A 15256-nucleotide genomic window follows, 5' to 3' on the forward strand; every position below is an offset into this window, starting at 1 on the left:
GATATCCTACTTGACAAATGGAGGGTGCGGTGCTAGCACTAACATCCATCGCTAGACCTTGGTAATATTCCTTCGACGCTGCTGTACCCTACAATTCTCTGCACAAGCCCTGTTCATTAGTTATCTCGAGTCACGTACTGTCTCACAAAGAGGAGGTAAGGGCCCGTCTTTTTGCCTGCGAGAATGTGGTATGCTGTGCTGTGGCGAAGAAAGGAGAAGGAGAGGTGGGGAAATGAAGCTCCGTACGACATCTGGTCTCCTTGCGACCCGGGGACGTAGATAAACCATTCATTCACTGCAAAGCGATGAGGCTCAATACTTGACCTCGATGATATGGTATTGCTTCTGCACTGGGAGGGAAAGCCCCAGCGCCCTTCAGCCTCATGAGTAATCCGTCGGTTGGGGGGGGCTTCACATGTGGAAGTCGGCTCTGGTAGAGGCCGGGTGGTTTTCCCGGGTTCTCCCCAATAAAACACCGCAAAGCCTCAAAGCGAGGCGAGATAGATAAGTGAGCGACGTAGATCAGATGGCAAGGGGCGCATAATGTACCTTGCCTGCAGTGGTTGCTTGCTAAGAACTGCGTGCGGCATTCGGCTGTGGCCCAAGCCTTCCGAGAACATGATTCAGGCTACGAATAATGATAATGCTAACCGACCGGGGGGGGGCGGGGTTGTCGGCCGATTCGAGAGACCTGGTAAGCAAACCAACAAAAGCAAGGTCGAAGGCAACTTGGACAGGTCGAGCAGAGGTGAAATGGTGAAATGTAGGTGAAATGTAAGGTGGAAGCCCGGCCTGCTTTACATCCCAAGGCAAGGGTCGAAGATACGAGTCAGATGTCAAATTGGTGGCGGGTGAACAGCCTGCATGTGCATGTTCCACTGAGGAGTGACTGTCTACTCAGAAGGTCATTCTCATGTAGTACAAACGAGCAGGCACAGGTCCATGAGGGTTGACTCTTATATCTTACGAGGGTTGGCTCTACTTACTAGATACTAGATGCCCAACTGATACATCACATCACAAGTGTGTGAACTAAGGCGTGCTCCGCTATTCTCTGGAATTGGGGACTCAAATCAGCTAGCTCACTTTGTCTTGGCCGGATTCGCATTGTTCAAGAATATTCCCTGGGTAGCTAGCTGTGCTGTTGGAGAAAGTAGCCTATGAACGATAAAGTCAACCGCTCGACACCGACAAGAAAGGCCATCGCTTGTTCGACATCTAATACAATGCCGGTCCCAGACCGTGATACCGAGCATGCTTTAGCTCAAGAATTCAGCAAAGTCATCGGAACCCCTGACAAAGATTGAGACCGCTGATAGCTACTTTGATTATGGCGGAGACTCCATCGATGCTATAATGGTGGCATCGCGGATCAACAAACAGCTCGACGTTGCCATTACTGCTCAAGATGTTTTCGAGTGCTCAGACATCGCCACCTTGGCCGAGCGAATCACACCACTACCACGGTCGAAGAAATACGTCTCGATACCTCGCTCCATAGCCATGGTCCGGTCCAACAGTCATTTGCGCAGGGACGGTTATGGTTCTTGGAACAATTGCACCCCGGCTCTGACTGGTATCTGATGCCCTTTGCGACCTATCTGCCTCTGGACGTCAAAGTCCCCGCGGGCCGCATCGAGACGATCCTGGCATCCGTTCCGGGCTGTTGACTCGTTCTGCTAGGAGCGGACGTCAATGCCCCGGGCCGTCCACCGCGCCGGGGTCGAGTTCATTTGCGCACCAGAGCCTGATCATCCGGAGCCACATGGAACCCTGCACGGGGCCCCGGCGATTGTGCCCCCGCGCCCGGGGAGTCTGGCCTACGTGATGTTCACCTCGGGGCCCACCAGCCGTCCCAAGGGAGTCATGATCGAGCATCGCGGCATCATCCGCTTAGCGAAGAGCAACGGCACACTACTCCGCTCTCCGCCGGATTACCGCATCGCTCACATGGCCAACCTGGGCTTCGATATCTCGACGTGGGAGATCTACACGGCGCTTCTGAACGGCGGAACTCTGGTCTGCATCGATGACATGCCGTGATGAACGCGATCCGGTTGAATGAGGTGTTCAGCACCGCGGGCGTCCACGCCGCGATGTTCACCCCCGCGCTGCTCAAGAGTTGCCTGGACGAACACCCGCAGACACTACGCAGCCTCAGCCTGCTGATGGTGGCAGGCGATCGATCGAGCCCGAAGGACCTGGCCATGGCGGAGGGGCTGATCAAAGGTGGGGGCGCGGTTGTCAATACATACGGCCCGACGGAGAACACCGGGGGAAGCACGATATACCGCGTCCCTCGCGGGGAGCGATGTGTGAATGGGGTGCCAATTGGCCGGGCCCTCACGGACTCCGGCGCCTACGTGATGGATCCGAGCCTGCGTCTCGTGCCCCCCGGGGTCATGGGGGAGCTGGTCGTCACCGGTGCCGGGCTCGCGCGAGGCTACACCGACCCGCAGCTGGACCAGGACCGCTTTGTGACTGTCGAGATCGGCGGGCAGCCCACCCGGACGTATCGGACGGGGGATCGCGTGCGGTATCTGCCAACGGACGGGCAATTGGAATGCTTCGGGCGGATGGACCAGCAGGTCAAAACCCGCGGCTATCGCGTCGAACTCGCGGAGATCGAGCAGACCCTGCTCGCCCACAGTTCGGTCAGTGATGCTGTGGCTGTGGTACAGCAGCAGGAACAGGAAGACGGGGGTTCGAGCATTCTCGGCTTCGTCACGGTTCTCGAAGCGCAAGACTCAGCCCCGGGCGCGCACCCTGCTGAAGACACTTCGACCGAACAGGTCAGCAGCTGGACCGACCTCTTCAACACGGACAACTACGGCGCGATGGCCGATCTGGGACCTGACACAATCGGTCGAGACTTCGTCGGATGGACCTCGATGTACGATGGAAACAATATCGATGCCGGGGCGATGAACGAATGGCTGGACAACACGACTGACACTATCCGTCAGAGCGGCCCACATGATACCGTGCTGGAAGTAGGCACGGGGAGTGGGATGGTCCTCTTCAATCTGATCCATCATCTCCAGCGGTATGTCGGCGTGGAGCCGGCGCGCAATGCAGTCCAACTTGTCACCGCGGCTGCCCAGTCAATCTCCGGGGCGGCGGAGAAGATTTCCATGCATGTCGGCACGGCGGCGGACATTTGTCACCATCAGAGCGACCAGTCGCATGATCTTGCCATCCTGAACTCGGTTGCCCAATACTTCCCCTCTTCGGGGTACCTGATGAAGGTGATTAAGGACCTGGTGCAACTGCAGGGTGTGAAGCGCATCTTCTTGGGTGACGTACGGTCTTATGCACTTTACCAAGAGTTCCAGGTGTCCAAGGTGTTGCACCGTCTGGGCGACGCAGCGACGGTGGACGACGTTCAACAGACCATTGCTGAGGCTCCTGGTGTGGAAGAAGAGTTACTTCTTGATCCTGCGTTCTTCACAATGCTAGCAAGTCAGCTCCCCGACCTCATCGAACACGTCGAGATCCTGCCCAAGAAGATGGACGCAACAAACGAGCTGAGCTGCTACCGCTATGCGGCTGTACTGCATGCCCGGCAGGAGGAGCACCCGCCGGTCCAGGTCCACGAGGTTCAGGAGAGCGACTGGATTGACTTTGGGGGCGCTGCAATGGATGACCAATCCCTCTTGGGGCTTCTGCAGAAGTCGACTCAGTCATCCCTGGTCGCTGTGAGCAACATCCCGTACCGGAAGACGATCTTAGAAAGGCAGATTGTCGATCTTCTGGATGATCCGTCTGTGAATGTGCTGGCTGCCCGCAACCACCGGCTCCAGACCCTCCGTCCCATGAGCCAATCCCCGCCGTCTCTTTCACCGGTGGAATTGGTTGCACTGGCTCGGAAGACGGGCTTCGAGGTTGAGATCAGCTGGGCCCGGCAGCATTCCCAGCGCGGCGGACTGGATGCTATCTTCCACCGCAACCAGACGCAAAGCAAGACAGGGCGAGTGCTCTTCCGATTCCCCACTGACCATACGGGTCGGTCGCTTCGAACGTTAAGCAACCATCCTCTCCAACAGCGACAGAATCAGAAGACCGAGCGAGAGCTGCGGCAGATGCTCCAGGCCCGGCTTCCCCAGTACATGGTGCCCCGGTTGATCGTGGTTGTGGACAAGATGCCCCTGAACAACAACGGTAAAGTCGATCGCCAGGCGCTCGCAAAGCAGGCCCACGTGTGTTCCAGATCGAAGGTAATACCAGAGAGAGTAGCACCAGGCAATGATACAGAGCATACCTTGGCTCGAGTGTTCAGCGACATTTTGGGGACGGATATTGGCATTACCAATAACTTCTTCGACCACGGTGGCGATTCACTGAAGGCCACCAAGGTGGTGACGCGAATCAACAACCAGCTGGACACTGCGATCACGGTGCGAGACCTCTTCCAACATCCCACCGTGGCGACTCTGGCTCTGGAGATGCAGACCTCGCTGCTCTCGAGCCCAAAGGTTCAGCACCAGGATTTCCCACCCTTTCCCCTCCTGGACTACGACTCCTCGTCTCTCACCCCGGCCGAGCTTGGCGAGCTAGGGCTTACGTCGACAGACGCCATCCTCGACATCCTCCCATTGACAGGATGCCAGGTCTGGTTTCTCACCCAGTGGACCCCAGTGACCATCTCCTTCATGGTCGACGGTCCCGTAGATCTCGACCGACTGCGAGCCGCCTGCCGTGCGGTGGTCCAGAAGCACAGCGTTCTGCGTACCGTCTTCACCAGGCTTCGAGGCAGTTTTGTCCAAGTGGTCCTCCGGTCTTTCGCGGAGTGCTTCTCCCACCGGTTAGCAGAACAACATACCGCGGACTCCTCCTTCTGCGCCGACTGTCCGGGCTGTGAGATCCCTAATCTCAGCCGTCAGAACCCTCTGGTGCTAGGCAAACCGCCCACGCGATTCACGCTGATCTCTCAGTCGCCCACGAAACACGCCTTTGTGCTCCAGCTCTCGCACGCCCAGTACGACGGGCTCTCGTTGCCTTACCTGTCCTCCGACCTGACCACCGCCTACAGTGCCGGCGGCGTCCTGCCATCCCCCGCGATCGCCGCTCCGTTCTCGCGGTATATGTATGGCCGCCACCAGCACCAGACGGCCGCGGCCTTCGACTTCTGGCGCCGATACCTCCGGGGCGCGACGATGACGACGCTCGCCGGCGTCTCGACAGCGGCCCCAGACAGCGATAGCATCACCGACATCAAAGAAACCGCGATCGACGCGCTCCCGCGCTGCCTACCGGGGATCACACTCTCAACCCTCACGAACGCGGCGCTCGCCTTCATCCTATCCCAGTACACCGACACCAACGACATCACCTTCGAGCTGGTGATGGACACGCGCGAGAACCCGGTCCGCGGCACAACCAGCATCCTGGGCCGGTGCATCAACATCAACCCGGTGCGCGTCCAGCTGCCGGCCGGAGCGGCGGGGTCCGTGCTGGACCTCTGCCACGCGCTGCACGAGCACTACCTCCAGATCTCGCGCCACAGCGTGCTGGATCTGGCCGACATCACCGCCCAGAGCACGCGCTGGCCGCGCGGCACGCGGTTCGGGTGCATCGTCAACCATCTGCCGGGGGAGGGGCCCCCGCCGCTCGCCTTCGATGGCACCGACACCGCGTTCCGGTCCACCGACCTCCGCATCCAGTTGCCCGACCAGGTGCTTATCCGGTCCATCGTGGCGGGCCGCGAGCTGAAGATCCAGGTCCTCGCCTCCAGCGACGTGTTGAGCGCCCAGGAGGCCGCTGCGCTGGCGCGCCGTCTGCTGACCACCGTGCACCGGTTCGCCCAGTTCCCCAACACCCTGCTTTCGGCGCCGTGGCTGGCGCTATAGGCTGTCGTGCGGTTGGTTGGTGTTTCTTCTTCGATTGGGGACTGGAGATAGTCGACTTCATGCAGCCAACCCATGGCATACTTGCCGCGCAGTGAAAAGCCCCATCGATGATCACTGTGCGCCGCGGAGAATCGGCCTCGGTTCGAGGAGAGAAGGCTGCGTTGTCCGCTCCCCCGACCTGCCCTGGATTTTCTTTTTGGGTCAATATTCAAGCTGTGGGAATGGTCATCACATGTGCATCTCATCTGTAGATCCCCTTTCAGCTAGAGTCGGTGATCCAGGTGCATGCTTTCCCATTCCCAGAAATTGTGGCCGTTGAGTCCCCAGCCCGGTTTTCCGGCAGGTGCGGACAGCAAGCGGATATATAAATTGTCAGATGGCGGGATGGAATGGAGTATTGCACCGGATAAGAGAGCATCGTGAGCCACGCGAGCTCATCGCAATGAAAACATTACCGATGTAGCAATAGTAGAAGCGGAAACAGAGCCTCACCCCCCAACAAATAAATAAAGAGTATCGCAGCATGGTCGCACAAGGGGGCGGATGTTAAAAGACAACGACGGGTACTTTTAGCTTTTGTACATATGGCACAAAAAGCCAGCTAATTACATCAACCGGCAAGGTGGCCGAGCGGTCTAAGGCGTCAGGTTAAGGTCTACCTTAGCAGTCAGCTTTCCAAAGCTTCCTGATCATCGTCAGATGGCGTGGGTTCGAATCCCACCCTTGTCATGTCTTTTTGCCGCCTCCAAGCCTTTCCCGTCCGTCGTCCCTCAGCTTTGTTTTTCTCTTCGGCGAGATCATCGTTGTTGTCAGTTTTTGTCAGTCCTCTTCATTCATTTTCTACCTTTTACTTCTCAAGCATAGACAACTGGAACTGGAGGAATCAGCATCGAATGACAACAACCCGCTTTCCCCTCTTCACCCGCCATCCATGCATGTAGGCAGACACAGCCCTTAGCCCTATGACACGCCAACCCTACAGAGAGCAATACACCCACTTCCAACCAGACCCCAGCAAAAGCTACACTCGACACAGACACTCAGTAATACATCCCAGAGAGAATGGATTTGATTAATTTATACAACGAATCTAGTCAACACCCCAGCAGGCAACAACCAACACCCACCGAACCATCCACGTCTAACACGCAACCACATCTCATCTGGTCCTACCCCCCTGACACTCAGAATCTAGGCAGACTCAACGCACTGGGAGTAGTAAGGGTTCCACTGCTTGCAGGTCCAGCCGTCAACGCAGGTGGTGGCACCGGTCCAGCCCTGGCCACCGCAGCGCTCGTACTTGCCGGCGGTGCCGGAGGCGGAGGAGGCAGAGGAGCTCGAGGAAGCGGCGGCGGCGGCAGTGGTCTCGACGGCGACGGCGGCAGCGGTGGAGGAGGTGGTCTCGGCGACGGCGGAGGCAGCGGCAGAGGCGGAGGAGGACTTGGTCTTGTTGCGGCAGGCAGTGGCCTTCTTGGTGGAGGCGACGGCCGTGGCGAAGGTGGTGGGGGCAGCGGTGGTGGTGGTAGGGGCCACGGCGGCGGCGGTGGAGACGGCGGCGACGGCACCCTTGGTGGTCACGGCCTCGATGGAAGCAGAGGAAGAGGAAGAGGAGGTGGCAACAACGGCAGCGGCGGCGGAGGAGCTGGACGAGGAAGAAGAGGAAGAAGAGGAAGCAGAGCCAGAGCTAGTGCCGTCCCAGACGGAGGGACCGGGGATCGGGTAGCTGTCGAAGGAGCCGTACATGTTGAAGAGGATACCGGGGTCGGTGGCGGAGTAGGCGCCGGGCAGGCTGACACCGTCGGGCAGAGTGTTGGCACCGTCGGAGGTGACCTTGAACTGGACACACTCCATGTAGAACTGGGCGCCGCCCTCGGTGTTGGCCTCGTGGAGGGCGATGATCTCCGGGCGGAAGAGGTAGTCGCCGGCGGGGACGTCGGGGACGGTGATGTTGTGCTTGCCGCGGTTGGCGATCAGGGTGTCGACGGCCCAGGTGCCGTCGGAGTAGCCGTCCTCGGCGATCTTGACCCAGTTCTTGCCGCTGCTGCCGGCGGTGGTCGGGGCCATGTAGACCATGACGGGGCCCTTGTGGGAGGAGGCGATGATGTCGTCGGAGGCGTCCCGGCTGTCGTGGTGCCACTCGAAGGTGACGACGTCGCCGCCCTTGACCGAGAGGGTCTTGGCCGCCGCCTGGTCGCCGTTGACGTTGCAGGTGATGTCGGTCGAGGTCACGTCCTTGACGGGGCTGTTGCTGGGGGGAGACCGGATGTAGCCACTGGCACTGTTGCCCAGACCCTGGTCCTCGCCGTTGATCCAGACGGCGAAGACGGTGGCGTGGGCATCGACCATCTTGGCTGCTGCTGCCAGAGCGAGCATACCGAAAGTAGAGGACTTCATTTTGAGAGAAGAGTGGTAAAAAAAAGAAGGACTGAAAAATGAAGGGAAGGGAGTAAGTGAATGAATGAATGAATGGAAGGAAGATGACCTGCAGAAAAAGAATGAACTGCTATCCAAGCTGGAGAAGAAAAGAAAGGAAAAGGCACAGCAGCAGTAGCAAGGAGAAGGGTCTTATATCAGGGCCCTTGGAGCAGGGTCTACTCCGGAATCCGTCCAGAGGATGAAATTCTGAATGCCGGCGAACTGGAGCGGAGCCCGCCAAGACGCGACGTTTCATCTTAAATGCTGCCCGCCTCCACCGGAGAGCGTCTGGCTCGCTCCCATCCGCCGAGGCAAGTTCCCTGCCAAGCCCTTTTGTGGCAGCGGCGGCTTGGCTTCATTCGAGACAGGAGGCCAGCAGGCAAGACAGGACCCGGACGGGGTCTGGACGGGGCTCGGATGCCTCTCCTGGGTCTTACTCTCTAACTCGACACCGCCGCAGGCAATCTCCCCAAGGGCACCATGGGTGGTTCGATCGCTCTTGGCTGCTTGACTGGTCACAGTTTCCGAGGGTGAACCTGGAATCTTGGAATCTTCCTGGGCCCTGGGCTCCAGGAGTACGGAGGAACGGGTGCGGTGAAGTCCCCAATGTGACAGCGTCTGGTGGCGTTGACCCCGATTGAGACCATGTCTTGCCCTAATCTGCCTGTTTGGTCTCGCCCGAAGGAATCCACCCAGAGGCCTTGGCGGACCCATCGCCCATGCAAAAACATGCCACAATCTCCCCTCAAATGCGATTGAAGGCTTCATGGAAGAGTAGTGAACTGCTGTATTGTTCTTTTACGTCACTTAATCACTCGAGTTGATTGAGTCCCGTCCCAATCGAATGCGACCTCCGGAGTTCTGGATTGTTCCTGAACCCCCTGCTCCAATCCAAGCCAAGCCAGGTTATTCGTTCTGGTCTGGAGCTAGGCATATTGACCCAAGGCGCTTATATCTAGCATCGGAAAGTAAGTGGAGGAAGCTGGGAGCATTTGCAAAAGGAATGTCACTCATTGGTCGAGAGTGGGCTTCTAGGCGCGCGCAATCAATGTGCATGAACTAGTTGTCCTAGAATTAGACTACCCCTGGAATTGATGAGTGCTGACAACAATAGCAGGGAGTTTCCCATTGATCCATTAATCATTCAATGCATCATCCTTTCGGTTAGTTGTGTTAAAGGAGTGCCCGGAGAAGTATTCCTCCTGTATGTCTGGTCAGTATCGGATACGATGCCGGCGGGCCCGGTGGGCATGCATCGGGAAAGCGTGCGAAGTTGAAGAAGCCAATACCAGCTTTATCCAATCCAGCTAATGATTTCAGGCAATATATGTAGGATCTCGACGGATATATGAATGCACAAGCGGGTGTATGAAAATAAAGTTTCCATTTCACTGGATGTGATGGGGTTCTTGCGGTCAAACCCCGGACAGTGCGAACTCAAGGACAGCACCTGATACTCGAGAACCTGGCATCTCTCTTCCTTTGGATTATCACACGGTATCTTTCGGAGATGTGCAAATTTCCGCATAACCTCATTGTCCCAATGCTTCACCCGGTTGTGGGCCGTCTATAATCGCGGGCCACTTTCGCTCATGCACTCCATCTAAAATTGTCAACCAATTATCTGAACCATCATTGCACCTTTTCCATACCACTCGTCGCTACGTGCGCCATGCACTGCGGGCGATTTATGGTCTAGCGCTCGAACAAGGGCGATAGTACCACCCGGTCGAACACTTCGAGGACTGGGACGCCGGATGTTGCTAGAAGCCCAAGTAACACCGCAAACACCCAGACTCTACCATATACCTGGCTAGGCTGCGGTCGCAAAGGAAAATAGGCGAGCAAGTCACCGACAAATCAACTTCATGTATTCCATGCTAGTCTCACACCTCACAGCTTCGAACCGCCTTCCCAGCGACGCGATTCTAGTACGCAGCATAGATGAAAGCCAACTGATCGATCTCATCGCCATCCTGCCCCATATACCCCACAATGGCATACCCGTCATCCGCGGTAAAGGTGGTACAGTTGCTCGTGGCGGTACCGGCCTCCACTACATTGCCAGCGCTCGTGGTAGCCTTGATATAGAAGTTGCGGGTGTGGCTGTTGTACTGTCCGGCGCACAGCACCGCCTGGGTCCAGTACTCGCCGGGGTCCAGCGTCAGCGATACGGCCGTCCCGCCAGTGCCGCCGTGGCTAAAGGTGGTCCCGTCCGTCAGCTTCAGCGCAACCGCGTCGAGCCGGTCGGCGCCGCGGAAGGTCAGCACGGAGGCCACCGGCGCGGCGGGCAAGCTGGGGAGGTCGTTGAACCAGTCGCCGTGCGGCCCGCCGGAGAACTCGCTCTGGCGGAGCGACGAGGACAGCGTCCAGCTGAAGTCGACCAGCACCGGATTGTGGTCAGAGAGCACATCCCCCAGATACTCTGGGTTGGTATTGAGGAATTCCTCGCCGTCGTAGCGGAAGCTGTCGGCCGCCAGGGTGACGAGGCTGGAGCCCCGGTACAACACCTTGTCCACCGTTTCGCAGGTCTCGTTCGTGGAGGGGTTGTCGCACATCAGCGAGTCCGTGCCCGCGCTCGGGTACACCCCGCCCATCTCCAGCTCGACCCAGACGTCCGTGAGACTGTTCTGCGACTTGAAGACGCGGATGCCCGTGTCGGCGCTGCGCGTGTAGCGGCTGTTGGTGTCGCCCATGATGACCACGGCGTTGCCGGTCGACCAGGTGTCGATGTAGTCGGCGACTTGTTGGAGGTTGGCATTACGGGCGGTTTCGTCGCCGTCTTCGGTGCTGTGAGGTTGTCTGTTAGTTCATGATATGGCGGTCACAATGGTGTTGATGGAGGATGATGTCCTACCCCGCATCCGCGTGCAGATTGTAGAAGTCAATGTACACTCCCTCGGACGGGTTCCAACGCATGAAGGTGAAGCCCTTGGGGGTCAGGCAGTCCGACTCGGAGGCGTCCGAGCATGTGTCCCACTTGACACGCGTGAAGTCAACCCAGTCGTAGTTGGAAATGGTGTTCAGGCCACTGCCGATGGCGGCACCGCCCGAAGTAGCCGTGCGGTAGGGGTGGTCGTCGTACTCGTAGATGTATGCATGGTAGTTGAAGTCCTTGATTTCGATGAGCGAGCTCCTCAACCCACAATATGGTGGGATGTACAGTACATACCTCCTGCAGCTGGATGATATCATAGCCATATTCTGCAAAATACTTGCCAAGCTCCTCCGCGTTCTCAGTCTTCGTGCCATTCACGTCATTACTGTTAAGAATCTCCGGCAGACCAGCGACGTTGAAGCACAGTGCGGTGAATTTGCCGCTGGTAGTGGCCACAGAGGCCGACGCAGCTGCGAGGGCACTCAGCCCGAGAAGCTCAAGGTTCCGCATACTGGAGCTTATCCGTCCTCCGGGAGAATGCCTTTGTTGCGTGTAGCAGCTGGTTCAGGGGCAGATAAATAGATGAGGAACAAGAGGGGAACCCTGAGCTATCATGAGATGACTAGCTGTAACCGAGGTGCTCGTCTCTATGCTAAGCTCTCGGCAGCAGGGTTGTCTCTTGCGAGCTTGGAAAAGATCGCCACGCGCTGCAATTGTCCACGGCCATTGGCGGAGATATTGTGATGTTCGTACGTGGATGCATTCTTGGCATGCAGGTTGCAAGAATGTCGGATGTCAAGCCTGTTCTGTTCCTGAATCCAGCTAACACAATAGTACAAGCGACTTGAAAATAGGAGCAGGAGATGAGATACTCTGCAGAATCACTTCGGATAGACAGACCAAGCATTGCACGTGGCAGCAGTGAACCACTTCAGTTGGTCGTGCCAAGTGCACTGAAATGCGACCGTTGTCTTGGCTTGAGCTTGGCACTTTCGCTTGCAGAACTTGATCCCATGAGGATGATGGCATATAGACGGGCGAGATAAGCTATTGACCCAAGGGGGACCAATAGAGTCGTCATGTGCGAATTTCATATTGCATGCCCACGTCGGAGGTGGACTTGATGACCCGCGTCGGCAGTAGTGTGTTGCAATTAGGGGCAATTGCCCGTTGCCTGGAAGACCAAGGATGATCAACATGCTGATCGTGTGAACTGTTGAGATCTCAGGGCAAATACTCATGTCATTTCTCTTTGAAAACCTTGCCAGGATTCATGAGCCAACTATGAGTCAAAGTCAGTACTGGCCAAGTCATGATCGGAGGCATCCTCACTAAGGATCCACGCTGCGCTTCAATGTCCTCATGAGATCCACTGTGGGTTCTCCTAATTCCTCTTCAAGGTAGTCCTGCTCAGGTTAGATATCGTTTTGACGGGTCGTCAGAGAGCGGGTGAATTACCTTTTTCCCGATCCCAATGCCGTGCTCGCCCTGTTGAGAACGTCAGTGTGGGTTTGCAAAGCGCAAGAGTCTAAAGGACATACAGAAACTGTGCCTTCCATCTCGAGCGCCCGCTGCATCATTCTTGAGACACATGCCTTCACAGCTCGATACTGCTCAGGGCTCTTGGGATTGTACATTACAGCCTGGTGGAAGTTGCCATCGCCAACGTGCCCCAATACTGTGGAGAAAAGTCCAAGGCTACTGGACTCCTCCTTTGACATCTCTGTTCCAACCATCAGCATGCCTGAAGAAACTGGCTGGAGACCACTACTCACCAACGATCTCGGCCAGACGTGAGATCGGCACCGCAACATCGGTAGACCAGATCTCCGTGCCCGGTGGCCTCGCCGCTAAGGTCGTCCACAAGGCCTGCTTCCTGGCAGACCAGAGATTGTCCCCTTCCTCCGTGCTTGATGCGAACACCAACTCGTCCCCTTTGTTGTTCTTGAGAATCTCCCGGGTTCGGTCGATGCTCTCATTGATTCCAGCCGTGGTGCCAGAGAATCTGAGAATGTCAGAGTCATCTCCCATGGCAGCTCTACACAATCCAAATGCGCACACACTTACTTCAAAAACAGCGTTGGGGCTTCAACCCAGTACCTCCCGCCCGCGCCACCATTCTGGTTGATGATCCTCATTTGGACATCGTCCATAAACTCCAGCGCCGCCAAGGGTACCGCCGCCCGGATCAGCTTCGATGCGGCCGCCGTTGCATCTCCTACGGTCGGGAATGTGGCAATCCCCACACTCGTCTCTTGCGGAATCACTGCCAGCTTGAGCGTGGCCTCCGTGATGATGCCCAGCGTGCCCTCGGACCCCGTGAACAGCGCATTCAGGTTGTACCCCGCCGAGGACTTGCGCGGACGTCGCTTGGTCTTTATCACGGACCCATTGGGAAGCACGACGGTAAGATTGACCACCCAGTCCTTCATGGTACCGTATCGCATGGCGTTGGTCCCACTGCAGTTCGTGGCGATCATGCCCCCGATGTAGGCGGTTGGACCGGGGTCCATGGGCAGGAACAGGCCGGTCGATTGGAGTTGATCGTTCAGGTCCACCCATCGCACCCCGGCCTGGACCGTGACGTTCATGTCCTGCTCATACACCGCGACCACTTGGTTCATGCGGGATAGGTCGATGCAGATGCCGGAATGCGGGGCGGAGAAGTTCCCCTCGACACTCGATCCTGCACCGAATGGGACCATAGGGACTCTGTACCTGGTGCAGACACGCGCGATCTGGGAGACTTGTTCAGTCGTGGCAGGACTCACGACTGCGACCGGGCGTTCGGTGGTGTTGGAGGTCGACCAATCCGAGTACCCATGGTTCTCGATGTCTTCGGCATCAACACTGACAAATTCATCGCCTAGAATACTTCGCAGCTCGTTGACAGCCTACGCGCGACCGGTTAGAAGCAATGGTTCGAATAATTGGTGCCAAACTGCATGCTATACTGGACTGGGCTGGACTGGGCTGGATCGTACCTTCAACATGGTTGGGAGATCAGCATATCTTCCACCCGACTGTGTCTTGGCGGCTTCGGCTTCGGCTTCGGTGGGCGCCGCGGTTCCATCCCACGCTTTAGAAGCCAGCAGAGTGACAACAGCAGTAGCTATGGCGGTGCCAACGAGAGGAAGAGTTCCTGATCGCTCAGAGGCGCGTTGCTGAGAGGTCGACGAGCTGGATCGGAAGAAGAATGGCTTTTGCGACCGTGGAGATGTTGGTGGCCTCGGCCTCGCTGGCCGAAAGCTACGTAGCTGCCATGCCTTCATCACGATTGCGGAGTCCCGAAAGATCTTCTAGTTGATGCGTCAGTTGAGACAGAGCCAGGAGAATTAATAGCCATGTCCTCACCAAGGGGGTGTTGAGACAATCTTTATGTGTTTGTTGAGTCGTCTTCAGTACGCGGTCCGGGGTCGTCGGTTTCGCGCTCGGCCTTCAATGTCAACAATACTAATGGTTGGCTCAATCCAGAAAGGCTGCTAAATCAGGCTTCTGCTTGTTGATGCTTACACCGGAGAGGCTCGAGGGATGGAGAGGGGAGAGCTCTTGAAGGTTGAGCTCAAAGTGCGATGATAAGTGATTGTCGTGTCGCAGGGAGATGAGAAGGAGGTGGAGGAAAGACGGTCGGAAAGAGGCGGCGGTGGACAAGTTAACTATTGCGGGGAGAAAAGACAGGTTCACCGCATTCCTCAGTCCATGAACAATGCAAGGATATAGATGTTCAACCCTACTATCAAACTTTCCCTTTCCCTGTTCACGCAGATCCTGACAGGAGGGTTGCTCGCAATGACTCAGCTGGCTTCAATAACTAACTAGTTACTTGCACGGGTCTATTACTAACACATGCCCTGCAAAAAAGTATGTATGCATTGCACCAAGACGTCGGAGTTCGTCTGCCACCTGAACGGATTGCAACAAATGGCTTTATGATGGTCAACCCAATGGAGATGTAATAACAGGTACACATACGATGTAGAACCTTAAAGATTGGCAAGACTGAGAAGAGAAGAGAAAAATTCAAGGTCTCGTGTACTGTACCATCAGGAAGGCACACAGTCGGACATGGCGATGTGCTGTTGTATAGGGCTATATTTGACCGGTGCAGTATAAC

At 56.8% G+C, this 15256-nt stretch overlaps 5 protein-coding genes and 1 non-coding gene across 6 annotated transcripts; 2 read left to right on the forward strand and 4 right to left on the reverse strand.

Moving 5' to 3' along the window:
• Positions 1-1356: 1356 nt before the first annotated feature.
• On the forward strand, positions 1357-5849 carry BO95DRAFT_515391 (acetyl-CoA synthetase-like protein; the record flags this gene model as incomplete). The annotated part of the gene is made up of 3 exons (XM_025591745.1): positions 1357-1506; positions 1684-2039; positions 2075-5849. 3 exons carry the CDS (start codon positions 1357-1359, stop codon positions 5847-5849), a joined length of 4281 nt encoding a protein of 1426 aa, XP_025441070.1.
• A 616-nt stretch (positions 5850-6465) lies between these two features.
• On the forward strand, positions 6466-6578 carry BO95DRAFT_t193. The gene has a single exon. It is a non-coding gene; the product is annotated as a tRNA-Leu (tRNA).
• Positions 6579-6947: 369 nt separating this feature from the next.
• Positions 6948-8354, reverse strand: eglD (putative endoglucanase). The gene has a single exon (XM_025586779.1). The coding sequence runs from the start codon at positions 8241-8243 to the stop codon at positions 7041-7043; it is 1203 nt and encodes a 400-aa protein (XP_025441071.1). The 5' UTR covers positions 8244-8354; the 3' UTR covers positions 6948-7040.
• Positions 8355-8380: 26 nt separating this feature from the next.
• Positions 8381-9032, reverse strand: BO95DRAFT_499102 (uncharacterized protein; the record flags this gene model as incomplete). The annotated part of the gene is made up of 1 exon (XM_025590937.1): positions 8381-9032. One exon carries the CDS (start codon positions 9030-9032, stop codon positions 8517-8519), a length of 516 nt encoding a protein of 171 aa, XP_025441072.1. The 3' UTR covers positions 8381-8516.
• A 930-nt stretch (positions 9033-9962) lies between these two features.
• BO95DRAFT_170689 (endonuclease/exonuclease/phosphatase family protein) lies at positions 9963-11759 on the reverse strand. The gene is made up of 3 exons (XM_025580809.1): positions 11437-11759; positions 11122-11378; positions 9963-11054 (listed from the first exon to the last, which is right to left on the reverse strand). Exons 1-3 carry the CDS (start codon positions 11650-11652, stop codon positions 10193-10195), a joined length of 1335 nt encoding a protein of 444 aa, XP_025441073.1. The 5' UTR covers positions 11653-11759; the 3' UTR covers positions 9963-10192.
• Positions 11760-12216: 457 nt separating this feature from the next.
• Positions 12217-14560, reverse strand: BO95DRAFT_170687 (FAD-binding oxidoreductase). Its single transcript, XM_025580808.1, has 8 exons — positions 14497-14560; positions 14127-14441; positions 13210-14036; positions 12918-13147; positions 12684-12865; positions 12601-12630; positions 12475-12548; positions 12217-12424 (listed from the first exon to the last, which is right to left on the reverse strand). The coding sequence occupies exons 2-8, from the start codon at positions 14412-14414 to the stop codon at positions 12385-12387; spliced, it is 1671 nt and encodes a 556-aa protein (XP_025441074.1). The 5' UTR covers positions 14415-14441; positions 14497-14560; the 3' UTR covers positions 12217-12384.
• Between the last annotated feature and the right edge of the window lie 696 nt (positions 14561-15256).

The sequence above is a fragment of the Aspergillus brunneoviolaceus genome (genome assembly GCF_003184695.1).
Source record: "Aspergillus brunneoviolaceus CBS 621.78 unplaced genomic scaffold BO95scaffold_43, whole genome shotgun sequence".
Classification (NCBI taxonomy): Eukaryota; Fungi; Ascomycota; class Eurotiomycetes; order Eurotiales; family Aspergillaceae; genus Aspergillus; species Aspergillus brunneoviolaceus.

Coding starts and splice junctions, on each gene's coding strand:
- BO95DRAFT_170689 (XM_025580809.1), bottom strand. CDS start 11,652: ATGCGGAACCTTGAGCTTCTCGGGCTGAGTGCCCTCGCAGCTGCGTCG. Junction 11,379..11,436: donor ATATCATCCAGCTGCAGGAG/GTATGTACTGTA, acceptor ATCGAAATCAAG/GACTTCAACTACCATGCATA. Junction 11,055..11,121: donor AATCTGCACGCGGATGCGGG/GTAGGACATCAT, acceptor ACAACCTCACAG/CACCGAAGACGGCGACGAAA.
- eglD (XM_025586779.1), bottom strand. CDS start 8,243: ATGAAGTCCTCTACTTTCGGTATGCTCGCTCTGGCAGCAGCAGCCAAG.
- BO95DRAFT_170687 (XM_025580808.1), bottom strand. CDS start 14,414: ATGAAGGCATGGCAGCTACGTAGCTTTCGGCCAGCGAGGCCGAGGCCA. Junction 13,148..13,209: donor GCCCCAACGCTGTTTTTGAA/GTAAGTGTGTGC, acceptor TGACATTCTCAG/ATTCTCTGGCACCACGGCTG. Junction 12,866..12,917: donor ACGTCTGGCCGAGATCGTTG/GTGAGTAGTGGT, acceptor TGGTTGGAACAG/AGATGTCAAAGGAGGAGTCC.